Source organism: Gossypium hirsutum, chromosome A10, assembly GCF_007990345.1.
Source record: "Gossypium hirsutum isolate 1008001.06 chromosome A10, Gossypium_hirsutum_v2.1, whole genome shotgun sequence".
Taxonomy (NCBI): domain Eukaryota; kingdom Viridiplantae; phylum Streptophyta; class Magnoliopsida; order Malvales; family Malvaceae; genus Gossypium; species Gossypium hirsutum.
In genome coordinates this window covers 495,537-522,993 of record NC_053433.1, presented here as the reverse complement: position 1 = coordinate 522,993, position 27,457 = coordinate 495,537, and the positions used below count along the sequence as shown (strand labels likewise).

The following is a 27,457-nucleotide window of genomic DNA, read 5'->3' as shown; positions in this document are numbered from 1 at the left end:
GTTCTTCTATTCGTTAATGGGTACTGATCAACTACACTGTTGAATTGTTGCTTGGAGCTCACTAGTTAGACTTAAAAATAAAACTGAACAACTAAGTGACTTAAATGAGGAATTTTGAATAGTTTAGTGACTTAAATAAAAACTTTTGAATAATCCAATGGTCATTTTGTAACTTTTTGAAGTTGAGTAGCCAAATTGTAAACTTATTAATAATTTAGTGACCTTAGGTGTAATTTACCCTTTGTTTTTGCCTCATAAAAATTAACACTATAAATTATTTGGGCCTAATCTATCTAATTTATGGCCCATTTATTACCTTATAATGGGCAGAAGAGGCTTGGAGGGCACATAAAGGACAAATTTTTCCCTCTCATTTCCTCTCTGGCAGCCCGCTTGAGAAATCAAAATTCAAAACCCTAGTTAGGGTTTTTATCTTCCTCAATCTCCCGTTGTTACACAGCAAATCGGCCACAATGTCGATGTCCAAGAGTTCCAAAATGCTTCAATTCATCAACTACCGTATGCGGGTCACTATCCAAGACGGCCGTCAGTTGGTAGGTAAGTTTATGGCTTTCGATCGTCACATGAATCTCGTCCTCGGTGACTGCGAGGAGTTCCGTAAGTTGCCGCCGGCTAAAGGGAAGAAAAACCCCAGTACCAATCAGGAGCGTGAAGATCGTAGAACGCTTGGTCTTGTTCTTCTTCGTGGTGAAGAGGTTATTTCTATGACTGTTGAGGGTCCTCCTCCTCCTGAAGAGTCGCGTTCAAAGTCTGCCGCTGCTAATGCTGTTCCTGGACCGGGTATTGGTCGTGCTGCTGGTCGTGGGATTCCGACTGGTCCTCTTGTTCAAGCTCAGCCTGGTCTTGCTGGGCCTGTTCGTGGTGTTGGTGGACCGGCTCCTGGGATGATGCAGCCCCAGATTTCACGGCCGCCGGTTCCGCAACTGTCAGCTCCGCCTATGACTTACCCTGCTGCTAGTGGAGCACCTCCTGTTATCCGTCCACCTGGACAAATGCCACCTGGTGGTTACCCTGGTCAACCACAGGCTCCTCAGATGCAACGTGGTCCTCCTCCACAGGTACCACCACCTGCTTTTGGAGTAAGGCCACCTCAACAATTCCCTGTCCCACCACCACAATATGGTCAGAGGCCAATGGTTCCACCTCCGGGATCAATGATGAGAGGACCTCCTGGTCCACCACCACCACGCCCTGGAATGCCTGCTCCACCACCCCCACGCCCTGGAATGCCGCCTCCCCCTGGTGCTGTTCCTGTTTTCGGACCACCACGTCCTGGGATGCCACCTCCTCCAAACCCTCCAAACCAGCAGCAGTAGAGTGCTTTTGATTTGGTACGGCATATTTCAGCTTCCAATTGCTTCTATTGTCTAATATACTGGAATGATACAGGACATTTTGCCGGCTGTAATGTGTATGATTAATTAGGACTAGTTAAGTCATTTAGGAAGCTGAGTCTTCTTAAGAGATTAATATCCTGGTTTTCTTCATTTCATATGTTTATTTAAACTTATGTTGCCTTATTTGAGTCTTGGGGAGAAAACTTCACTTGTGAATGTTCTTTTATGTTGAATTTGCATGTTTATTTTATCTTTAATCTTAACATTGTTGTTGCATTTTGCAGAGTTTTGGTGGTTTTATTTCTATATAGTGTTTTTCTTTGAAGTTTTTTGTTGTTAGGATATTTATATGAGTTTACATTCTTCCGTTTATGGTACCTGGATTTTCTTGTGACAGTCAATTCTGTCCCAACTTGTGGATATATATATTTGTATTTGACACACATCCTTGAACTAGTCTGAGTAACATAGCTTTTGATCCTTGAGCGGAACCATTGTGAATAGCTTGGCAGAGCGAGTCCTATAATATCCAAGGCAATTGAACTGTTTGTTAATTTTGTTATTTTGTAGCAATTGGGTGAATCATGTATCTTGTCCACGGATGCCAAAACTAAGAAAATTGTTTGTCAATTAGTATTTTGATATAATATGCATGGAAGAGCTACAAAAGGCAATGTTGTTCTTCTACTTATTACTTTGATTAATAGGGAATTCAGTAATGCGTAGGAGTAAGTAGATGCCTGTTATGTCCTCAGTTTATATAGCTTTAGATGTTACTTTCAACTCTATTTTATTTTTTCAAGTATTCCCGTTTGATATTCATGTTTGTTTAGTGATAAGATTCTTTAAGGATCCTTGGACGTGGAACATATCTGTGTCATACTTAGTTGAAAGTCACATCCGAGTTTGAAGAACAATGGAAGTAGGCTTTAGATGATTTCAATATTATGTCTGCTTATGGTAATCGTACCATGGAGATTCTTGTACTATGAGTTAGATTGCATATGGCCTTCTTTACTAAAAAATGGGCAACTTTGTCCTTGTATGTTAGATCAAAGAGCAAACTGGTCATTTGACAAAATAATCAAACGGTTACATTTGGTGTGCCACGTGTATCTCATTTTGACGAATAGGGATCAGTTTTTAGTAGTAGAAATGGATGAAAGTTTGCCCTTTGATCTAATGTACAGGGATTGATTTGGTCATTTTTTTAGAAAATTGAGCAAAATGCAATTTGACTCCTAATACAATGGCTTCCATGGTACTTTTACCATCTGCTTGTTTTGGATCAAATTATGATCATTTGTATAATTGTTGAATGATTATGTCAGCAGATTACATGTACTTGTTTAGTCTTAACATTTTCATCGCTAAAGGTTGATAGGTGTTTAGGCCTTTTATGACTACCGCAAGCAATTGGAAGAGAATGAGAAGGAAGAAAAAGCTTGGTTTACTTTGCCATTTACAAACTGTTCTTCAATGATGTTCCCTAAATAAAAAAGATAAATGGTGTACCGTGCTTTATTTTTGTATTATTAAGTACTCTTATCAATGTCGTTCGGATTTGTAAGTACTTGTATCTTGTTTTTCTAGCAAAATATACTCACCCAAATATATTTCAATTGCATGGTTATAAATGTGTTTATATGTAACATATATAAAAAAATTATAAATAAATTTAATCCGTGTAAGAAGATGTATGTTTGAACACATTTACCATCTTAAATGAAAATTCTTAACAATTAATGTAATTTATTTGACTCTCTAAATCCAAATTTAACAATTCTATCTTTAAATGCAAATTCAGCAATTTCTATTGCTTTAGGGTTTATATGACTAATACAAATTGCTATCAATGTCAAAGTGATGGTGCTATTTTTATTTTTTTTGTTTTTACGTATTGATTTGTCTATTCAACATTGACAATTTATATAATTTTAAATATATAAAAGAATGTCATTTATTTAAATCTTTGTAATATAAAATTAAATAAAAATATATATTACTAAATCAATTTTAAGTGATAGAACATAAAATGATACATTTGAGTTTTTTGTTTTTGGTAAGAAGATAAAAATATACAATTTCACTTTTTCAAATCATGTTAAAAAATTTAAAATTTTCTTTTATGAGAGCTCAAAATTAATTTTTTATTAAAAAATCCATAATAATAAATTACATTACATAAATAACCCAATACTTTACATATAAATCATCTCATAATACATTACAATAAGCCTACAGTAATTACATGCAATTTCAATGCCAAATAATACCTTTATATATACATGTTAATATAATAACATTTGGTATCTAGATTTGGCTTCGATGTTCAATTTAGTACCTAAATTAAATATCACGTGACTCAATAAATATTTAACATGTGTATTCTAATAAAAAAAATAGGTACTTAATTGAGACAAAAGACAAACTCATTTACTAAATTGTATATTAAAGTTAAACTTAAGTATTTATACGAGACAGAAAAACTTAAGTATCAATTTGAAAAAACTTAAAGTAAAAATTAAGCATTAAAATCAATCTCAAATATCAAATTAAAACACAAAAAAAAAACCTCAATTACTAAATTAAACATTAAAACTAAATATAAGAACCAAATAATATATTAACCTAAGCTAAAAAGTAATGGCAGACAACAAAGTACAAATATACTGTCGGATCATGTGGCTCAACTACTGTAATAAAAGAGACAGACACCCAACACTCACATTTCAACAAAGCAAATAAACAGTCATTTTACTTTTGGTCGTATTGTGTTTTGGTCTTTTTACTATGTCAAATTTGGGATTTAGTCCCCATACTTTAATTCTCCACAATTTGGTATCTCTACTAATGTTTATCAGTTACTTCAAAGAGTTAAATCAACTAATCATTTCGGTTAAATCCTGCTATTAATCCTTTTACTTTATAAAATTTATGAATTTAGTCCCTATACTTTAATTTGGTCATTTTTAGTCCTTGAATTTTTAAAATTTTAGTCATCACCAAATGATAATTGTTAAATTCATTAAGTTCTGTTATTTTCAAAATCTAATGTGGTCATATGCAGTGGTGAACGTACAGGGAGGTTGGCAGGGGTCTCGACCCTCCTAAAATAAAAATTTTTTCATATGGCTCCTTTAAAATTTTTAAATATTTAAATTAATAAGGGTAAAATTACACTTTGGCCCCTATAAAAATATAAAAATTTAATTCAATCCTTTAAAAATTATAAAGATATAGTCTATTAAAATGATGGAATTGCAATTTTTCTATTGTAAAAATTATAATTTAATTTCGGCCCCCCTAAAAATATTTTTTGGTTTCGCCCCTGGTCATGTATAATACCATGCCAGTTTTTTATTTCAACATATTACTCACAAAAATTCAGTTAATGAATTAACAACTTTCATTTGCATAAAGACTGAAAGTTTAAAATTCAAAAAATATATAGGGACTTAGAATGATCAAATTGGAGAATATTGATTAAATCTATAATTGTACGCATAATACAAAAACTAAAACTGACCAAATCGAAAAGTACAAGAATAAAATTGATCAAATTAAAGTATAGGGACTAAATTCACAACTTTTGCAAAGTACAGGGACTAGTAGTAGAATTTAACCAAAAAAGACATCTTAATTTTTCCTTCATGATTAAATATTTGTTGTACTGATGTCAGAGATCAAATTATGACAAACTAAAACATAAGGACTAAATGTCAAATTTTAAGTAGAGGGACTTAAACTACAATTTAACCTTTATAATTTTCTAGGTGTGAAAACTAGTAGGTCTTTTAATGGCGAGGAGTCAGACGAATAGGAAGACCATTATCGGGTGTTGGCATCATATCACCAACAATCTTTTCCTTTGGATTCACCAATTCCCATTGAAACCTTTTCACAACGTTATGCACGAAAGTGAGGATAGCCAATCTTGCATACTCTTTTCCGGGGCACATTCGAAGCCCACCGCCGAACGGAACGTATGTAAACGGCGGCAGTTTGTTCCCTTCATCGTATCTCGATGGATCGAATTTCTCGGGTTCCGAAAAATATTCTGGGTTCTTGTTTGCTGTGCTTACCGTCCAATATATCTGCACACGCACACACACCGTATTAGATCAAATTTAATTAGGTAGGTTTCTATAATTCATGGCCGGCGAGGTTAGGAATCTTGTGTTAGAGGCTTGAAATAACATTTTAAGTTTTGGAGGGTTGAAGTTTGAGATTCCGTGTCAGGAGGATGTAGATTGAATTATTAATTATTGAAGGGGTCAAAATGTAATTTCAGTATATAAACTAAAAGGGAGAGGTAAAAGTACTATAGAGGCCCCTACAAAAGGAGTCAAATTGCAACTTTTTCCTCTATTCAAAAAACAGTCAAATTAGTCTATATACGTATATCAAAGAGCAAATCCCTCCTATCCGTTAAAAATTTCATTCATTTGTACGGTTAAAAACTGGCGTGATTGAAAAAATAATCGAAAATGGCATGTTGTACCACATGTACCTCATACTGATGTAAGAAGCACTTTTTATCAATAGAAATAGATAGAATTTTTAATAGAATGACTAGTTTACTTTCTAATCTAACATGCAAGGACTAATTTGTCATTTTTTGAGTATCAAGAGAAAAATACAATCTAACTACTGGTATAGAGATCTTAATGATACTTTCACCAAAAAAACAATTACTATTTAAATTAGTCGCCTTAACAAAAGATAGTTTTATTTTTAGTCAATTTTTTTAAAATAATATTATTAGACAATGATAAAATTTCACTTTTTCCTTCTTTAAAAAAATTATAATTTAATTCTAGCTCTAATAAAATTTTTAAAAAATTATAAAAATTAATAATAAAATTATATTTTAACTTATTAAAAAGAAAAGTACCTTCCAACCCTTTGGAACAGTGTAACCAGCATAAGTAAAATCAGTGAGGGCCACTCTGAAAGTGCCTTGGAGTGGAGGTGTAAGTCTCATCACTTCATACATCACATTCCATGAGTATTTCATTTTTTGTATGTCATCCCATTCCAACATCTCCCCTGCCTTTTTATCACCTTCTACTTGCAATTGTTCTGAATATTTCACCACAAAACTTAACAATCAAAACATACCATTTTTGTTAAAAATATGTACCTATTTATATTATTAAAAACTTACGTAATTAATGAAATAATTATACCATGATATGTGATACAAAAATTAATTTTTAATAGTAAAAACTGATAAAATTTTTAACAAAAAAATTAATTTTCTCTTTAATATAATATATAAAAACTAACTTACTTATTTTTTTTAAATAAAGGAGATACGATTCTTAATATAAAAACATTTAATGTACTTTTACCACTAATTCATTTTAGTAAGACTATATATATGAGTTGATTACTTGAGACATTTCATATTATGAACCTAAAACTACACAAATTCAAACTAGGGGCTAATAGGATAGGTAGCTTCTCAAATGTATTTAAGTTTTATAGACTAGGGGCTAATAGGATAGGTAGCTTCTCTAATGTATTTAAGTTTCCTATAAAATAATTAAATTAAAAATTAAATTAATGGTAAAATTTTACATTAACCTCAAAATTGAAAAAGAAAGTTATGTTTAATTTTTTTTAAATGATTGGAATCATAAACTAATATATTATAAAATTATGGGGAAATTGCTATTTAAGTCTCTTATAAAATAATTTATTACCTGCTAGAATTTTGGCATAGATGTGAGGTCTCTCGCCAACGTATTTCATGAAGAAGGTCATAGCAGTAGCAACGGTGCTGTATCCGGCGACCAACAATCCCATAATCTTATCGGCAATCTCAGCTTCCGCCATGTATTTCCCGGTCTTATCGGTGGCCACAATCATATGACAAAGTATATCTTGCATGACAACTCCCGTCACCATAGCAGCTTTCTTCTCTTTTATAACCTCCTTAAGCTCCCTCCGTATCGCTGCCGCAGCCTTATTAGCTTTGTAAAAAGCCGTCCCCGGAAAATCCAAAGGAATCGAATGCATCCCCAAAGTTATATCGTCGAATCTTTTAACAAGCCTAGAGATACGCTCTGGTTCATCGATTCCTAAAAAGAAACGACATGCGAGAGTCAAAGTTAAGGTCTTTGCGAGTGGAAACGCCTTCACTTGGTCTTTTTTTTCCCAGTATTTCTCCATTTGTTGCTGTGTTATGGCGTCCATTTTGCCTAAATACCTCATTAATGCTTCGGGTTTCAAGAATCCCGGCGAACGCAAGATTTTTTTCGAGTCTGCGTCGAAGGAGCTTTGTACGGACGCGGCGGAGGAGGACTGGTAAGATCGGAATAGTTTCTGGGTGGAATGAAGTCGGAAAGCGGTGAAGAGCTTTTGTTCGTTTGAGAACAAAAATTTGTGTCCTTCCGGACCACATATGACGACGGTTTCTTCGCCGAGAATCCTTGTTTTGAAAATACGAGGAGCATATTTTCTCATCCGATTAAACACGAAATTTTCCGGGTTCCCAAACAGGAACTCGAGAGTTTCGCCGACGATTGGCCACCCTAAGCTCCCTGGTGGAAGCTCTTTGGCGAGACTCGATTTGGGTTTGGGTCTTAGTGCAAAGGTGACAACGAAAACAATAGCAAGTGTGAGAAGAATAATAGGAGCAGTGAATGAAACAGGTGGAGAAAGCTCCATCTCCATTTCCGTGGCGGTTTTTAGCTTACTTGAGAAAGAAAGCGTGGGAAAATTTAATGGATGGTGATTTATGCAATGCAATAAGTTGGATTTATAACATATGCAAAGACATCAGTTCAATTATTAAGGTTTTGTGTGGAAAATATTTAATTAAAAATATATTTACAAAAGATTTATTTCACAATTAAATTATTGGTTTGGTATTGTTAGTTAAAGTCTATAAATAAATTTTTATTAATTTCAATTTTTTTAAAAAAAATATTTTTTAAATAATTTTTTTAATCAAATTAATTTTCAATTAGCTCGTGGTACTGAATTTAACAATCCCAAGATTATAGTATAAATTTTTACTATGAAATTCTATTTTTGTCTTCATATAATTTTTTCGTGTCATAATCTATACTTATTCCAAATTGAATTAATATGGTGGATTAATCGAATAATTGAGTATCGGTTCAATTAATAAAAGATTAATATGTTCTTTCTTTTAAATAATGATTAATATTATTATTACGGTGTTTTTGCTTCTTCTTTTTTATGTATTTATATAATATTTAAATAAAATAATTAAGAATCAATAACCACATGTTTAATAAAATTTATACTATCATAATTTTAATTATTTAGATGTTTTTTTTATCATATTTTATTTCATGTAACCTAATTGTGTCCACTATAAAAAGGTTTAGTTCAATCCAACCAAATTTACCTAGTATACATTCAAGTCCCACTAGAAAAAGTTTTCTTCTTTTTAAATAATTGTCACTAGGATATAAGTCCAAAGTTACAGGTCAACTCTAAAATTGGTGAAAGAGGGTTTGGTGGTGATACTTTTAAGATCAAATTTTGGTTATTAATTCATAAATTTTAGTCATTTGCAAATCACATCTATTTTCCACTAAAAACTCAAAAAGTTACCTTAAATTGGACTTCACCTAATAGATAGAAAATAATAGTGGAGGGATCTAAATGTAATTTTTTTCTATTTTTAATTGATATTTGGATACATAACGAAAGGATTAAAATTTCTATGTAATTAGGTTTAAAGGAGAGAGAAAATATATGGAAATTAAGGTTGAAAAGTGTTGAAATTTGATTGGATGATGGAATAGATGGACTAAATTGACAAAAAAAGTGTTGAACTTTCTACACGATTGGAAGGCAGAACAACAACATGGGGCAACAAAAATAAAAGGGAAAGAAATAAAGAGAGAAAAGAAAGGAAAATCTCCATGCATTTTTCTTGAACTTTTCCTTAAAACAATAGCCTAATTTCAGATCCTAGAGTGTTATGGAAATATTTTCTACGGCGAAAACTACTTAGATGAAGAAGAAAGTGAACAAAAAGCATAGGAAAGTGAAGAAACATGTAAGAACTTAATTGAATTCAAATTAGTTTATTTTAATTTAAATATTTGAGTATATGAATTTTAATATGAAATAATTAAATAAAATATGGTTAAGATTATTGAATATGTATATTGAATTTAATAGTGAGTATGTAATTAAAGGTATGTTAATAATGTAAGAAAATGATAAAGTGATAATTTAGTGATTTGTAAATTTTATGAAACTAAGGATTAAATTATAAAGAGTAAAATTTTTTTATCTGTCATTATTTGATAAGTGAATAGATGTAGTAGCATAACGAAATTGTTGTAGAAAGAACTAAATTGAATAAAGTGTAAAATTTGATATGTGAATAAATATTATAATAAAGAGTTTAAATAAAATGTTAGTGTTAGTAAATGAAGTGAAAAGCGATATTAAAGTGTTATATTAATGAATAATGAATTTTTATGAATCTAAGGATTAAATTGTAAAATGTTCAAAACATACTATGTAAGCTAAAATAGTGAAATGAAGTGCTTAATGAAAATAAGTTAAAATCAAAAGTGTAAAATATTGTGAACATGCCATTTGTTTGTCTTATGTGAATTTAATAAAAAGAAGTGTAGTATATGTGTTTATATGATTCAAAGTGATTTTGCAAAGTGGAATTGTGTGCAAACTGAAAAAATGTGCTATGAACAAACAAAGTGTTATATGAATAAATGTCTTAGTGAGCTCAGATGATACATGATATGTGATCATAAATGATTTTCGGAGCTAAGATGGGTTTGGGATTCAGATGGGAACTAGGTTGGTGTTGCAGGGGGTTTGGAGCGGATCAAGAGAAGAGAGACGGATTATGTAATGTGTTTAATGGAGTTTTGTTATCAAAGTTCTGTTATAGGCCAGGAGTTCTGTTTTTGGATTGAAGTTATAGAATTTATCGAAATACCATATGTTCTGATTGATTGAAACTCCTTTATGATTCACTAAGATTCCAAAAAGAAAAATTTAATTTGTTGGATGAGTTATTTGATTGCCATTTGGCAGCATAATAATATGACATGTGGGTAATTCTAGAACAAATTTAATTATAATGAAAATTCAGAAAAAAAGTTGTACAACTTGTCTTTTCTTTTCTTTTCCTTTTCAATCTTTCTACATGCTAAGCTAATTTTTTATATTCTTATTTCTATTTAATTTTTTTTAGGTATCGACACATTTTATATGCATACCATGTTTATATTATTTTTCATATCTAGATCCTGCTATGGACCAATTTTGTTGAACATGGAGAAATTTGAATATCTTTTTGGCCTTTTAGCCAATTATTCCACTTATAATAAACTACGTCTTAACTTTTGAACGCATTAAAAATCATGTCATTTGGATTTATATAGCTAAAGTTAGGATTAATTTACTGAAGCATGTGTTGCTAATTGTGAGATTGGGCTTGGATCAACAAATATATTAAAATCAAGGCCCAACTACAATCTTTTGCACTTTTTAATTCATCTAATAAGGAGATGTGTATGCCGATTGAGTATTAGTTTAATTGGTATGGGTATTGTTATCATTGTAGGAATATGTGGGTTTGAGTGCGTTGAAGCATAATATCCTCCTATTTATGGGTTAATGGGGGGTTATGCTTAATTCTATGCATTGTGTTAAAAAGAACAGATATGATCAGAAGCTAGAATAAGATTATTCAAAAAAATAAATAAGGAGATGTGTATTGTCGATTAAGTCTTTGCTCGGTTGACGTTGTTGCTAGGGAAGGAGGATGTGGGTTTGAATGCACGTTATTTTCCTATTTAAAGGTTGAGGAGGGGCTATAATTTATTCCAGGCATTGATAAAAAATAAGGAGGTGTGTACTTAAGAAATTTGTGTATAATGTATTATAAATTTATATAAAAAATTTTACTTAAAAAAATGAATTACTATAAAAAAAATATTAATATGATAAAAATAAATTCTAAGCAAGTAATAAAAATTAAAATAAAATCATCATATGTATTATGTTAGTAAAAAAATTAAAAATTAGTTCATAATATAATTATTAATAAAAATGGCAAGAAAAATAAACATCATATGCAATATTTATCTAATTATTCTAGTGCAAATTTGTTGAGTTAGTTCCTCTTTAACATTTAACATATACTTCTTAGCATCATCTATTTGTCATTAACTGAGTTCATTATGTTCATTTGAATTTGAGTCTGCATTATTAAGATTATCAAGATCTACTTTTTCCATGTACTCTTTGATGTATTCTTAATTCTATTTATAATTGAAGTTATGAAATATGCAATATGCTAGTACGATTTAACATCTTTTTTTTATATTATATTAATGTTTCTCAACCATATTTTGAAGCCTTGAATGTCTCAAATTTAAAAGTTCACTGAGTTGTCTATTGTACTTATGTCTAACACAATTTTCTCTTATGATGTACGAAAATATTTTCTATTTGCATAATTAGTATCGATTTTATAATATTTGGTTTCACAATCCAATTAGCTCGTAACTTTAAAAAAAAAATTTATAAACTTAAATTGGAGAAAGATTATGTTAGATTATATATATTTTTATAATAAGTAAATTAAATAAAAATAATATTTTTAGTGAAACGTTGAAAGGGGTAGTATTGTAATGATAAATGACGGAAAAAGTGAAAGGTGAGGTGGTCTTTAGAAAGGCAAAGCGTGCACATGGAAGAAGTGATTGACTTTTATTGAATTGAAATGAAGCCAAAGAGAAAGTGATAGTAATAATTATGGAATCAGATTCTTTCTCAACTTTACCACCGTAAACCACTTTTTACCATCATCCCAAACGATTATATTTTTTATGGCTTTATTCGTAATTTAACCCCTAAATTATATAATAAATTCTATATTGGTCCTTAAAAAATTTATCAATTTCATCTTAGTTTATCCATAAAAGACGACATCAATCAACAAGAACAGGACATATAGTAAATTCTTATACGATGTGATACACTTTTTGAATAAAATGTGACAGAAAATCCCATTAAGGACCAATAAGAAAATCGGGGTATGATTTAAGAGTCAATTTGTAAATGCTCCAACCACTCGATTATATATTTGACTTTATCATATCACTATCTTTACATAAAGCTCAACATCATAAGGAACCTAACATTTTTGTGGCATGTTCTATGTAATTCTATCATATAGGTATGTCGGTCCATTAAATATCCCTTTTTCTTTTTAATGCTTGGGTTAAATATGAAGTGAATTTACGAGTAGAATTCAATCATGTAAAATAATATTAATGATTTTTGTTATTTTTTATTATTATTTTTAATTTGTATTTATAAATTACAACTAAAGGGTGAAGACAACAAGACAAGGCATGATTGCCCACTCCCAAAAAGGAAAAGAAAACCCTAAAATTTTCCATTACTATTACTATTAAATTTTATCACAATCATTATGCTAGTGAAAAAAAACTAAATTCAAAAAATAAGTTAAAATTTAAAAAAAAATTATTATATAATTAATTGTAGTAGTAATTTTATAATATTGAAGATATAAATTATGATTTATCATTTCCAAAGGTGAAAATAAAGAAAATAGTTTATAAAATTAGGCTTTGACATTTTTTATAACATATTATTTTATATTGATATTCTATGTATAATACTCTTAGTTGACTGAGTCTTAATTCGACTGGCATGTACATTATTGTCAATACAGTAATGAAGCACATTATCCTCCTATTTATAGGTTGGGGAGGAACTATAGATAATTCTAAACAGATATGATCACGAAAAGAAGTCATATAATAACAAAATTATCAAAAATTCAGATTTCTTATTTTTATTGAGGGGCGTAAGAATAATTCCGTAATTTTAAGTATATTGAGATTATTAAGAAAAAAAATTCAAACTTAATAAATTTATTTAATTTTTCTTTGTCTTTAAAGCTTTGAGCAATTTCCCTGATTTTAAGGGTTGGAGATTTTTGGCGTGCTAAATGATTGCACTTTTGTAAATTTACACATCAAAAAAAAATAAAAGTATTCTATTTTATTTTGACAATGTGTTTAAGTGTATTTTGATTTAACATTTTATCCTAGTTTTTTTTTTGGATTTTTATTTATATTGGATATATTTTAATTTTAAAATTTATTTTTGTTTTTGTTATTTTATCGTGTATTATTTATGATTATATTTACAATTGTAACTTAAAAAAAGGAAAAAAAAATTATAGATTCTGATCATATTTGCTCTTTTTGACGCAATGTCTAAAATTATTTACAGATTTTGATAATATATTTGATTAAGTTGGTGTCACAAGTTAACAATACCATGACAAACAATTTAATCCAACTTTTTCATTTTAATAACGTACATATTTCATAAATTATTATAAAATAATTTTAAATTATATGTTTCATTTTTATAAAATATCATTTTTAAATAAATTTTTATATTCTAAATTTATAATTTTCACAATAAAATTTTTAATTTATTATATTAATTTCTTTATGGCCTCAATATTAAATGCCTTAGCTGACAACTTAATTTATTATTTTCAGATTTCAATGCATTGGATGAAAATATTAATATATAAAATGCATATTAAGAATTCTAAGCACTTATTATTACATATTCATAAAGTTTAACTACCGATGTTATAAAAATTATCCTTAAACAAAGTTAATTCAATTATTTTATTTTAAATTTTATTAAAAAAACATGTTATTGAAGTTCACATCATAAACTAGCAGGAGTGAGGCCCAAAAGTGTGTGTATATATATAATGAGTAGGTTTTTAGTGGTAGAAAAAATTAGGTTTAATTTGATACCTGAAAACCCTAATCATCATATAAATATCTCAAAAAGTGATTAATGAACAATGTACCATATATTTATATAAATATTACATTTTTTTAGACTAATAATATTTTTTAAAATTTGGTATTCATATATTTTTTATATAAAATAATTAAAATTCTAATTTCTAAATTATTAAAATTAAAAAACAATACAATAACACATATCTCTTAAAATATATTTTAAAAAAATTAACTTGATTTTAACAACTCCAATAATAATATGTTTTAAAAACAACTTTTTAACTTTAAAAATGTTTAACAAAAGTGCTATAAAAAAAAACAGTGGAAGTCAAAAAGACACAAGCATTGCAATATGCAACTGTCGGAAAATGGAGAAAAACAACAACAAGAAAAAAAAAAAAAAACAAACGTTCTTATATATGGGTTAAAATTTTCTATCAATCCTTGTAGTTTCATAAAATTTAAAATTTAGTCATGTAACTTTTTTATTTAAAATTATAATCCAATCATCAACGTAATACTTCAAAAAAAATTATTAAATCGAAACTCACTTATTATTTTTAATAAAATTTCCATCTTTTTTTGAGGTTATTTGATAAAAAAATACAAATTCAAGGATTAAAAGAGATAAAAAATTAATAGAGAGTTAAAATGACTTATTGTAAAGTTGAAGGGCCAAAAAATCATTACGCCAAAAAGCAAAGCACGGCAGCCCGAAAAAGTTGCAGTCAATTCATTTCCATAGGATCAATCCAATTCCACCAATTTCAATCTCTTATTTATAAATTCAACTCTCACTCTCTCTCTTTCTTTAATCAAAGCCTCAAAAGCTCAAAAAAGCGTGCCAAAAAACCCAAGTCTTACTTTGTCTTTCTCAATGACAATGGCTGTTTCATTTTCCATTAAGACTATACTATTTCTTAATTAATGGCTTTGCTTCTTCTTCTTCTTCTACCTCAGTAAAGGGTATCCTTTTTCCTTCACTCTTATTGTGTTACTGATCTCAGTTTAAATCTGGAATTTAAAAAAATGGGGAACCTTTATTGGGTTTACTTAGTGCTGCCATTTTGTTTTGGGTTGGTTTTAAACACTTTGAGTCAAGAGAACTCAGATTCAGATGTATACATTGTCACTCTTAAGCAAGCTCCTTTATCTCATAGCTATCAAGGGTTCAACAATGACTCTACTTCAGTGAGATTAAACAAGCTTTACAAGCCAAGGCATGAACTTTTTTTACCCTTACCTGCTACATCTCTGTATTTTAATAGGTTGTTTGTTTCTCTGGAAAATGGGAGCACTTGGACATTCATAAATATCCAACAATTAGTAATTGCTTTGCTAAATTTTGATTATTGTGTTCATTGTTGCCTTATTCAGTTGTTTGAAGATGTAGTTTTTAGAGATTGCCTAATAATTTCTCTATATTTAGGAACGATTCAAGATCACATCAAAGGTCTAGTTCTTATATATCTCGAGTTCATGATTCTTTGTTAAAGAAAGCTTTGAAGGGGGAGAAATATAGGAAGTTATATAGTTACCGTTACTTGATTAATGGCTTTTCAGTGCTTATTACTCCTCAACAGGTATATTATCATTCAATGTTCTTCATAATTATCCATCATTTTGGAACACTGTTCTTAATTAGTTGTATTCTTTTATTTATAAGGCGGACATGCTTTCGAGGAGACAAGAAGTTGCTAATGTTGTGTTGGATTTTCCTGTTAGAACTGCAACCACATATACTCCGCAGTTCTTAGGTCTACCAAAGGGTGTATGGCCCCGGGTTGGCGGATATGAAACGGCCGGAGAGGGTATTGTAATCGGGTTTATTGATACCGGTATAGATCCAACTCATTCTAGCTTTGCCGATGATGTATCAGACCATACGTACCCTGTTCCAGACCATTTTTCCGGCATTTGTGAGGTTACTCGAGACTTTCCTTCCGGATCATGCAATAGGAAGCTTGTCGGAGCACGCCATTTTGCAGCATCTGCTATAACCAGGGGAGTATTCAATTCATCTCAGGACTATGCTTCACCGTTAGACGGTGATGGCCATGGCACGTAAGTGAATATTAACTGGTTTTTATTGATCATTGTTGAGATCTTAGATAGACACTTAACATTGGGATGGGCTTATGTTGAACGATCTGCAATAAATTCCTGAAACTTGCTTACGAGGTGACTTGACATTATCAGTCTTGGTTGGACCTTCTAATGTTTGTCGATGAATATAATATTAATGCAGGCACACGGCTTCGGTTGCAGCAGGAAACCATGGGATTCCAGTGATGGTGGCTGGACACTACTTCGGAAATGCTAGTGGGATGGCTCCTCGTTCACAGTAAGTTTCATGAGAAATCTTTCAAGTTTGAGTCTAGTTTAATTTTGTCAATCGAACCCACCTGTTTCTCGAACATGTACTCATTTCTATTTGATCATACTAACGATGTGCCTACTTTTTCCAGTATTGCTGTTTACAAAGCTTTATATAAGAGTTTCGGTGGATTTGCTGCAGATGTAGTTGCTGCTATAGACCAGGTATGCCTTAGTTTCGGTTTCAATTTCGGCAAATAAGTTTATGTCACATGACTTGTTCATCATACATATTGCAGGCAGCTCAAGACGGGGTCGATATAATAAGCTTATCGATAACTCCCAATAGACGTCCACCCGGTATCGCAACCTTTTTCAATCCCATTGACATGGCATTGCTATCAGCTGTGAAGTCTGGTATTTTTGTTGTCCAAGCTGCCGGAAATACCGGACCGTCACCTAAGAGTATGTCTTCTTTCAGTCCATGGATCTTCACTGTTGGTGCTGCCTCTCATGACAGAGTATATTCTAACTCTATCGTCCTTGGAAACAATTTAACTATCCCTGGAGTTGGACTTGCCCGTAAGTCTCCTTAATTCGTATGAGATTATGTGAGCTCAGATTTGATTGAGTGTCATATAATTGATTGTTGTCATTCACTCGGTTTTTTTTTTCAACAGCGGGTACATGTTCAAATGAAATGTACACATTGATTTCTGCAGTTCATGCTCTAAGCAATGAAACAACACTTGCCAATGATATGTATGTCGGTGAATGCCAAGACCCCGGTAATTTTGATCGGGAACTTATCCAAGGAAACTTGTTAATCTGTAGCTATTCAATCCGGTTCGTGCTCGGACTCTCTACGGTCAAGCAGGCCTTACAAACTGCAAAAAACCTCAGTGCAGCTGGTGTTGTGTTCTGTATGGATCCTTTCGTAATTGGTTTTCAGCTTAATCCAACACCATTGAACATGCCTGGCATCATAATTCCTTCTACAAACGATTCCAAGGTTTGATTCTGCTTGTTCTTTTTTTTTTTTTGACGGCATATGCAAATTACCTGCTCTTTGTTTTTAATATCAATGATGAACAGATTTTACTCCAATATTACAATTCTTCTTTGGAGAGAGATGGTTTCACAAAGAAAATTGTTAGATTCGGGGCAGTCGCGAGCATTTCAGGTGGACTGGAAGCAAACTATAGTGTCTCGGCTCCGAAGGTCATGTATTATTCTGCCCGAGGACCAGATCCTGAGGACGGTTTTCTAGACAACGCGGACATAATGAAACCGAACTTGGTTGCTCCTGGGAATTCAATATGGGCTGCTTGGAGTACTCTCGGAATGGAATCAGTTGAATTCCAAGGTAATAGTTAAACAACATGAGCGATAACTTGATTACAATTTGATATCAGCTACATCGTTAAACAATTAACTCGATATCTTAGGTGAAAGCTTTGCGATGATGTCCGGGACGAGCATGGCGGCTCCTCATATTGCGGGGCTAGCTGCATTGATAAAACAAAAGTTTCCTCATTTCAGTCCAGCAGCCATTGCTTCAGCACTTTCTACAACGGCTTCACTTTACGACAAAAATGGCAGTCCGATAATGGCTCAACGCGCTTATATGAACCCTGATCTAAACCAATCTCCAGCTACACCATTTGATATGGGGAACGGCTTCGTAAATGCATCATCGGCTCTCGATCCGGGTCTAATCTTTGAATCAAGTAAGCCAATTCGAGAAAATCGAACTTATTATAACCCATCCTACGTCTCATTCTAATCACATTATGTACTTACTTGTTGCAGCCTATGAAGATTATATGTCCTTTCTTTGTGGCATCAACGGTTCAATCCCCATTGTTTTTAACTACACCGGTCAAAACTGTCAGCTCTATAACTCGACAGTCACCGCTGCTGACTTAAACTTGCCATCGATCACCATTGCTAGACTGAACCGATATCAAACCGTTGGAAGATCATTGATAAACATTGCGGGCAATGAAACGTACAGGGTTGATTGGACTGCTCCTTTCGGGGTTTCAATGAACGTCACTCCATCTCATTTCTTCATTGCCATGGGGGAGAAGCAAGTCTTAAATATAACCTTTAATGCGATGACAAATGATTCCACCGCCAGTTTTGGGAGGATCGGACTTGTCGGAAACGGTGGCCATAACCTTGATATACCATTATCAGTCATTGTAAAGCTTTACTAGTGAGTTTTTTACAGTATGCCTTTTTGCTTTGTTCTTCAGCTTTTTCGTTGCCTTAGCTTTCAACCAATTTTTTTCATTCATTACCATGTAAATGCAAATCATTTTGTAATCAAAATTGATTAAATAATTTACTAGTTGTTCATTTTGCCAATTTATATTTTTATATAAAGCCTAACAAAATAGTGGATTTTGTACTTAAAAGACTAGAAACCCAAAATTTGCAATTTAATCCCTCCTAAAATGATGAAACTAAAATTCACATATAATTTACAAATAATTAGAATTTTTTTGAAATGATTGTGTTATATCCAAAATTACTAAATTTTCCTTCAATAATTCATGGGCTCTTTTAGTTATCTTACCCTCTAAGTTTAAAAAATTATGAAAATGACTTAACTTTAAAATTAATTATAGAAATGACTTGACTTTTACAGTAGAGTCGAGTGCCGTCACTTTCCCTAGCGGCAGCATCCTAAAAATCCCAAAAAGGAATTTTCTTTTGGTGCCACCTATAAATTGCTCTTATCTATTAAATTAAAGAGTAAATTAGTTCTTTCAGTATCAAGTAATTTATGTTTTATTTCAGTCAAAATTTTGGTGTGTTTAACTTGTTTCAGTCAATACCGACTTATCAAATTATATTAGTTTAGTTTATATTGATATTGTTACGAGTACAAAAAGATATAAATTCAAGCATGATAAAATATATTTATCTTTCTATTTTAAATATTGTATCAGAAAAGGTTAAAAAATTACAAAATTAAAAATTAATTAAACGGATCATCGCTAACATATCAAATAACACTTATCAGATACACGCGCAAATTATCCTGACGTTTCACGTACGAGTGCAGGGACAGTCATTAACTCATCAGCTAGTTAACCATCATCCAACTGCAATAATTAACTGATGCAGCTAGTTAACCGTCATCTAACTGCAATAATTAATTAATGGAAATGGCAATCCAACTGCAAGGCAGTGTTTCTGGCAACACCCGAACACCCTCCTTTGCCTCTCTATGGCTCCCTCTCCACCATTCCCAAGCTTAATCCCCTACGCCTATACAAGGCCAAGAGGTGCTCTTGCCTACTGCTCAGTAAAAGCTCAGCAAAGGCTGCGTTATTAAGCAGTAACCGTCGAGAAAGTGGTCGTCCATTGGCCAACTTTCCCCCAAACATCCATCACTTCCTTCATTTTAATTCCATATATTATATACATCATCAAGGTCATCTTCATCCGAAACATCATATAAATATATTAAATGAAACTATGTATATATTGTATATGAATTTTATTTTATAAACAGTTTAAAAATTGTGTAATTAATTTAATTGCTATTATTTTGAGTAGAATTGAAATTTTAAAAATCAAAAAAATATAAAAATTAAAAATTGCTAAATCCATAATTTCCGGGTTAATAACAAAATTTAATCTATATAATATATATATTTGAAAGTTAAATTCATTAATTCATTCAATGAATGCAATCATACAATTCAGAAGAAAAAACAGCAAACATTCATCGTAGATGGTAAAAGACAAGTTTTATCAATACAACAAAGGCTTTAGTCTCAATATTAATAGAACATTATGACACGTCGACAATTAGTTATGTCACAACTCAAATATGATATATTTGGAATGATTGCAAACACTTAATACGATAAGAAAATCAGCCCCAATTACTTGATTGAACAACCCAAAATTCAGTTATTTTAACTACATTAAATGATATTTCAAATTGGTCAAGACTCTCCAGTTTATAGCCGCTTCTTTATGGTACCAGTTGTTGCTTTATTGAATTTTCTTCATTAATAGGCTAACGCTTCCACTTTGATCGTTATGGGCTGGACCTAAGATCGAGTCCTACACAGGCAGACCTAATTTTAACGGTTGGAATAGTAACAATGAAAATGGGCACCTCTTTAGTGAAATTATATGAACAAATATCCGAACCTAAATATGTAATTGGTATGGATACTTATACAATTACATGAGGGAGGTTCAGAATTAATTCTTATAGTATTGTTGGGGGGTCAATAAGCTAATTTCCATGAATGTCTATTTGTCGGGTTGTCCCCTAAATTCGAAATAGTTATAAATACTATAACAAAATTTAATAAGAAAATATGTTGCGAAATCTATAAAGATTAGATTAGATCTCAATATTTTACAACATGTCAATAATAACATATATTAATATAAAAGAAAAAAAGAATATATACCCACCAATATAACGCCGACATTCAAATCCCGACTATTCCTAAAAGGAAAAAAGGAACCGTCGTATAATCATAAAAGTTCCCTAAACTATGACGTGGAATGTTTCCAAAAATAGATGTCGGCACTTGGGAGGGTTAATAATGTATTCATTCCAATCATATAATCATAAATTTTCAAGGTAAAATTATATAAATAGTCACCAATTATGTTTTTATTTTTGTTTTGGTCATTAAACTTTAAAATTTTCAATTTAGACATTAATATTTGAATTTGTTCCTATTTGCGTCACCCACTTTGAAATTGATAATGAAAAGTCTTTTTTTTTAAAACTAGTATAATAACATATTTAATTCTCAATACTTATATATTCTATCAATTTGATCCTAATTCTAAATAATTTAATCAATATAACCCTTCATATTTATAAATTCTACTAATTTGTTCTTCAAACTTAATAACCAAAACTTTCAGCTTTAAAAAAAAAGCTGCCCGCTTCAATTAATTGTTTTATTTATGGTTAAAATTATTCAGCACATAACTCTTTTTTGTTTATATTTTTAAGAAGTTAGTGTTAAGAAATTAACTAAATACCATTGTCAATAATATAAAATACAAAATTTTAAAATATAATAAATAATAAAACTATATAAATAATTTAATATTTGTAAAAAAAATGATTTTTCACTCTAGCTAGCATCATTTTAGTTTTTAATTAATCTGATAAATGATTTGACTCTAAAACAGATTATTAGTGATATAAATTTCTTGTCGAGGATTTAAAAATTAAGATTTAGTAGAACACATGATAATCTCTTAATCTGTTTAGAAAATTAAAAATTATTATCAATGTAACAAAAGAAAATTCAATTAATTCTTTCACATTCTTTTTCTTATTTATCAATTTACACGATACCAGTGAGAGAATATCATTAACTCTTTAATTGAGCTATGAATTCCACTGTTGCTATTAAAGCCATGCCATAAACAAGTCATGTACCCAACATACCGGCTATGGGCTCGATCATCTTTAAAGCATAAGCCTCCACTTATATCAAAGCACATGAGTGCATACGTATGGTCAGCGACTAATTCAGGATTTAGGTAAATCACACCATAAACATAACAAGTGAATTAATTCACAAACAGATTCAGAAATAATTTATCTTCAGTCCAATCCAATGTATCATTCTACTAATGAATACATCTATGTCTCTACTCGTGGAATTAACTACTCCGATAGCCAAGACCAGTCATCTCCCTAATTGAAATTGTAGACGATATAATCCTTCACAGTATTTGAATCAAATGCTCACTTTAATTCTTTTACGAGATTACAGACTCATTTAGATTATATACTGAAGTAAGTTGTCTTTCTTGTAATGTAAACACTCTTTGCAATACCACTATCTTCAGTTTGAACTTTAGACAATAAGCTAATATTTACGTATCACAATTTCGCTATACATGCAAAATATAAAAGACATAATAGTGAAATGTGAAATTAACTTTATTTATTTATTCATCGTTCAAATAAATAGAAAACAGTTACATATTTACTACAATATGGGCACATTTCTTAAAAAACATCGCAAGCAATTTTGATTGTTTTATTTTAATTTTTTTTTGAATTACAAAAGAAGGATAAAATTCTAAAATAATGTGATTTAAACTCAAACTACAATTAAAACGGTGAACACTTTAACAATCACAACAATACAGTGTTTAAATACATGAATAGTTTAGTATCTTTTATTTTAATGACCGGGTTAAACGCACCACCATTCTACAAATTTCGATTGGCTCGCAAACCTAGGAGTATCCTTTCTTGGACTGGAAAATATATTGTGGAAATAGGAAGTCAATGTAAATCATGTGATGCTTCCATTTTTATAATAATTAATTTGTCTCGTAAATCATCAATAATTAAAAAGGGAAAAGAATCAAACCGAATAGTCTAAAGTTATCAGCTATATGTCCAGTATAATCACCAAATACTAATTAACTAATCAGCTTTGACACTTGCACTGCCTTCCCTCTCTTGGGCTCCTATGCCAATACCAGAGACGCCTCGTATTGTTTAAACTTAAGCCATAACATAATTTTAACAACTTGATCTTCCGCAACATGATCATAGATGTTAATTTCGTATTGATATCAACAAATTAATTATTATAAAAATGGAAGCATCACATGATTCACATCGGTTTCCTATTTCCAAAAATCTTTTCCATTCCAAGAAAGGATACTCTTAGCTTTCTATAAATAGCCTCATCAGCTAGTTATCCCTCATCAACTTCACATTCAGTTCTGTTGTGTAATTAGCAAAAGAAATGGCAGTCCAAGTCCAAGGCAGTGTTTCCTCACCTATGGATCGTCCATTGGCCAACTATCCTCCAGACATATGGGGTGATCGTTTCCTCACTCTTTCCTTTGATATCTCGGTATATATATTATTACGTCCATCAAGTTTACTTGCCTTTTTCAGTTAATATATATACATACTGATAAACTTATTAATGGATGTCTTTTAATCTTATCATGTATATATGTAAATCTATAAATGCTAAATTGTGAAAATTAATTCATGAAATAACTTTATTTATGTGTCTTGGTTTTGCTGAGAGATATTTAGTTTCATAGACCCAATGCTTAAACCCAAGAACTCTAGCAGATAGAGGATCTTGAGGAAGTCATGTACCACTCCAGCGATTAAAGACGATATCAAACTTCTTGATATATTTCTCGACTTATAAATTCTTACAATTCTTAACTGCGGAGTTGAGACATATCAACACATATATACTAATTTCGATTTGTTTATATAATGATAATATATGTAGGAACTTGAGTCATGCTCAAGACAAGTTGAAGTGTTGAAAGAAACGGTGAAGGATATGTTGATGGCTTCTACAACTGATCCAATACGGAATATTTTTTTGATTTATTCCCTATGCCGTTTAGGAGTATCCTACCACTTTGAGACCGAAGTAGAGCAGCAATTAGCTCACCGTTTTGATACACTAAGCAAACTCATTCATAACAATGATTATGATTTGCACACAATTGCGGTCATGTTTCAAGTTTTCAAATCTCATGGTTATAACATGCCTTCCCGTAAGTGTAATATATCATGCATATATATATATATCATATTAATCTTAACTAATATCATAATTAATGATTTGTTGTCTCAACAAAATTAATCTTGTCCAAAAGGATCTAGGGTTTTTCTGGATATTTCTAAAAAAATATGTCTTGCTATTCAAACACATAATCATTTGTAGGTGTGCTTGGCACACTTAAGTGGAGAACACATGTTCAAATCTTGGAGATAACATTGTTGAAATGGGCAATCTGAACATCAAATATGGACAATAAAATAAGCCCTAACATGCAATTGAAACTGAAATACTAACATATTGTATTTTTTTTCTCTTCTTTTGAGTTAGATGCTTTTAACAAGTTCAAATATGAGAACGGCAAGTTTAACGTTAATGATACGAAAGGGATGATAAGTTTATACGAAGCTGCTCAATTCAGAATAAATGGTGAACATAATCTTGATGAAGCCTTTTCTTTCACAACATCACACTTGAAGTCAATGGCGAGCCGATCAAGTCCACACTATGCCCAATATATTGAAAATGCCCTCTACCGTCCCTACCATAGAGGGGTTCCAAGACTAGAAGCAAGGCAATATATATGTTTTTACGAAAAGGATGAAGTAAGCAATGATACACTGCTTAAGTTCGCTAAGTATGATTTCAATAGGATCCAAATGATTCTTCAACAGGAAGTAAGCAACCTTCGCAGGTACTAAAATCATTTTTGTTATCTAGGTATAAACAAGGAGATATATATTTTATGCATTTAAATTTTAATAATGGGATTTGAAGTATATACAGATATTAATCTTTAGATATTTATCATTCGAATATTTGAATACACTATCCGCCTTATTTTTTAAAATTTTATTTAAAAAAGATTTTTATACTTGTTGGATTTAATAATTTTAATTTAGATTCAAATTATAATGATTGGATTTAATGCTAATAATAAACAGATTTGGATTCAAATTTTATAAATAGTATAGTTGTTTCTCATTGGTTTGCATGCAGTTGGTGGAAAGAAGGAAATCTAGAATCAAAGCTTCCATACGTAAGACATAGGATCGTGGAGTTTTTCTTCTACGCGGCCGGATTTAATTTTGAACCACGTTACGCATGTGCTCGCAACATACAAACTAAACTGACATTTATTATTGGAATCATCGATGATACCTACGACGCTTATGGTACTTACGAAGAACTCCAGCATTTCACTGAAGCAATGCGAAGGTTTGATTTCCTAATCAATCTGTACTTAATATCTTATGAATTATGACTAAAATTAACTGTTGGGTGTTCAGATTTGATGTCGGTGTTATGGATAAACTTCCAACAGATAACTTTAAACTTGTTTATGAGACTATTTTAAAGTTTCACGATGAAGCCGAAGAGAAGGTGAGAAAGGAAGGGAGATCCTATGGAGTTTTCTACACTAAAAATGAGGTAATTTATGTTTCATCAATTGTATATTTTCATGTCTTCTTTAAGCAATGTATAATCTTAATTTGATGGTGGTGAGTGATTAGTTCAAGAAATTAGCAGAAGCCTATTTTGTTGAGGCGAGTTGGGCGCATAGAAGTTATGTGTCAACATTTGATGAGTATATGGAAACTGCATTGAAGTCGAGTGCTGCCATTGTTTCAGTCTGTCAAGCTTTCATAGGAATGGAAGAAGCAGATGAAACTGCATATCAATGGCTGATCAATACTGATAACAAAGTTCATAAAGCCCTCAACATAATTGCTCGTCTCTACGATGATTTAGCGACTAATGAGGTATATATATATATTTATTTTATTTGATACATAAATCAATGAATCTTTTTTTTAATCGAGCAATGTGTTAATGGTGAAATTAAGGATGAAGAAAAGAGAGGACTGGTTTGTGGAACCAGTTGTTACATGAAACAATATGGTGTTACAAGAAAGGAAGCGGTCGAAGCTTACAGTGAAATGATTGAGGTTGCTTGGAAAGACATGAACGAAGCTTGTCTGAAACCAATGCCCGTCTCAAACAAAATCGCGCTACGAGCTCTTAGTTTTGCACGTTCAATGGACGTTTTTTACAAGGAAGGCGATGGATTTGGAAGCCCCGAAAAATCCATGAAAGATCTCATCGCCAAATTGCTCATTCAACCCATTCCCCTCTAACAACACACGCCACGAAGAGGAGCTGCCATTAGGTGGGTTGTATGGGGATGAAGTCACCGAGCCATTAGTGGGAATTCTATGTATTTTGTGTTTACTCTCAACTCTAAATGAATTATTTTTAATTTACATTAATTTACTATGGGTGTTTTGTAATCTTGTCGTCTTTGTTGGATTTCTCCAAGTCTTTCTATATTTGTTATCTTTTAGCAAATAAAAAATAAAAAAATTCTACTATTAATCATGTTTTATGGTAAAATTATAGATTTTGTCCATATTCTCTAATTTGATCATTCTTAATCCTTATACTTTCCTAATTTTGAAAATTTAATTCAAATGACTGACTGTTATATCTATTAACTGACTTTTTCGTGAATAGCATGTAGAAATAGTAAACTGACATAACACTATACATGAACACATGAGATAATATGTTTACCGCGTAAAATTTTGAAAATAGTAAAACTTAATAAATTTAATCGTTGTTTAATTGGGACTGAAATATCAAAATTCAAAAAGTAGATGAACTAAAAATGACCAAATTAAAACACATGGACTAAATTCAAAACTCACGTATAATATAGGAAGTAATAGCAAAATTAACTCGAGAACCCAAATCAAAATTGCTATACATCAAATCCCCATCCTTGTAAAATATCAACAGAACAAGTGACAATTTTCCTACTGAAAGCTAACCTAGTAAATTTATCATTATGCCTTTAATAAACTATAAATATTCAACTTAAATTTGTATAAGATCGATTTGGGTCTAATGATTTTAATTGGACAATTATTAATAGCTTAAAAATATGATCGGAGGGTTACTCGGGTGCACTACAAATTAAAGTCTAATAGCTTATTTGAGTGCCAAATAAAGTTTAAGGTGCTTATTTGGATATAATAAAAGTATAAAAGATTATATATAAAGTGATAAAGTTTGAGGGCTTATTTAGTATATTAACCTTTATATATAATTAGTTAATTAATTCATTAATTTTTTATGATTTATTCATTAAAAGAGTTTGGAGGCACTTAAGCAACTCTGCTTGCTGCAGTTATTGTGCTTCTGGCTTTCCAGATATCTGTCATGTTCGGAGGTATTATCTGTTACCATTATCCACGGTAAAAATATTATATACTTATTATATTAGGAAATTAGATTGCATTTTGTTATTCTTTATTAAAAATTGTATAAATTGCTCTTATCTATTAGATTAAAGAGCAAACTGATTCTTTCTGTTAAA

General features: G+C 31.0%; 4 protein-coding genes across 6 annotated transcripts; 3 read left to right on the top strand and 1 right to left on the bottom strand.

Annotated features, from left to right (window-relative positions):
- The first annotated feature begins 341 nt into the window (after positions 1-341).
- LOC107925138 (small nuclear ribonucleoprotein-associated protein B) lies at positions 342-2,980 on the top strand. 3 transcript variants are annotated; one of them, XM_016855716.2, is made up of 2 exons: positions 342-1,352; positions 2,751-2,980. In XM_016855716.2, exon 1 carries the CDS (start codon positions 474-476, stop codon positions 1,335-1,337), a length of 864 nt encoding a protein of 287 aa, XP_016711205.1. In that variant the 5' UTR covers positions 342-473; the 3' UTR covers positions 1,338-1,352; positions 2,751-2,980. The 3 variants fall into 3 exon arrangements, with proteins under 3 accessions (XP_016711205.1, XP_016711203.1, XP_016711202.1); XM_016855714.2 differs by having other exon boundaries at positions 2,743-2,980; XM_016855713.2 differs by having other exon boundaries at positions 2,735-2,980.
- A 1,850-nt stretch (positions 2,981-4,830) lies between these two features.
- LOC107925135 (beta-amyrin 28-monooxygenase) lies at positions 4,831-8,149 on the bottom strand. Its single transcript, XM_016855710.2, has 3 exons — positions 7,070-8,149; positions 6,256-6,443; positions 4,831-5,455 (listed from the first exon to the last, which is right to left on the bottom strand). Exons 1-3 carry the CDS (start codon positions 8,040-8,042, stop codon positions 5,156-5,158), a joined length of 1,461 nt encoding a protein of 486 aa, XP_016711199.1. The 5' UTR covers positions 8,043-8,149; the 3' UTR covers positions 4,831-5,155.
- Positions 8,150-15,001: 6,852 nt separating this feature from the next.
- On the top strand, positions 15,002-18,886 carry LOC107924911 (subtilisin-like protease SBT2.2). Its single transcript, XM_041079442.1, has 10 exons — positions 15,002-15,417; positions 15,627-15,780; positions 15,864-16,261; positions 16,446-16,541; positions 16,666-16,738; positions 16,813-17,095; positions 17,194-17,525; positions 17,609-17,879; positions 17,962-18,243; positions 18,326-18,886. Exons 1-10 carry the CDS (start codon positions 15,227-15,229, stop codon positions 18,733-18,735), a joined length of 2,490 nt encoding a protein of 829 aa, XP_040935376.1. The 5' UTR covers positions 15,002-15,226; the 3' UTR covers positions 18,736-18,886.
- Positions 18,887-23,267: 4,381 nt separating this feature from the next.
- On the top strand, positions 23,268-26,414 carry LOC107925095 (probable terpene synthase 6). Its single transcript, XM_041079441.1, has 7 exons — positions 23,268-23,400; positions 23,800-24,073; positions 24,409-24,772; positions 25,078-25,296; positions 25,368-25,509; positions 25,593-25,841; positions 25,926-26,414. Exons 1-7 carry the CDS (start codon positions 23,290-23,292, stop codon positions 26,214-26,216), a joined length of 1,650 nt encoding a protein of 549 aa, XP_040935375.1. The 5' UTR covers positions 23,268-23,289; the 3' UTR covers positions 26,217-26,414.
- The last annotated feature ends 1,043 nt before the right edge of the window (positions 26,415-27,457 follow it).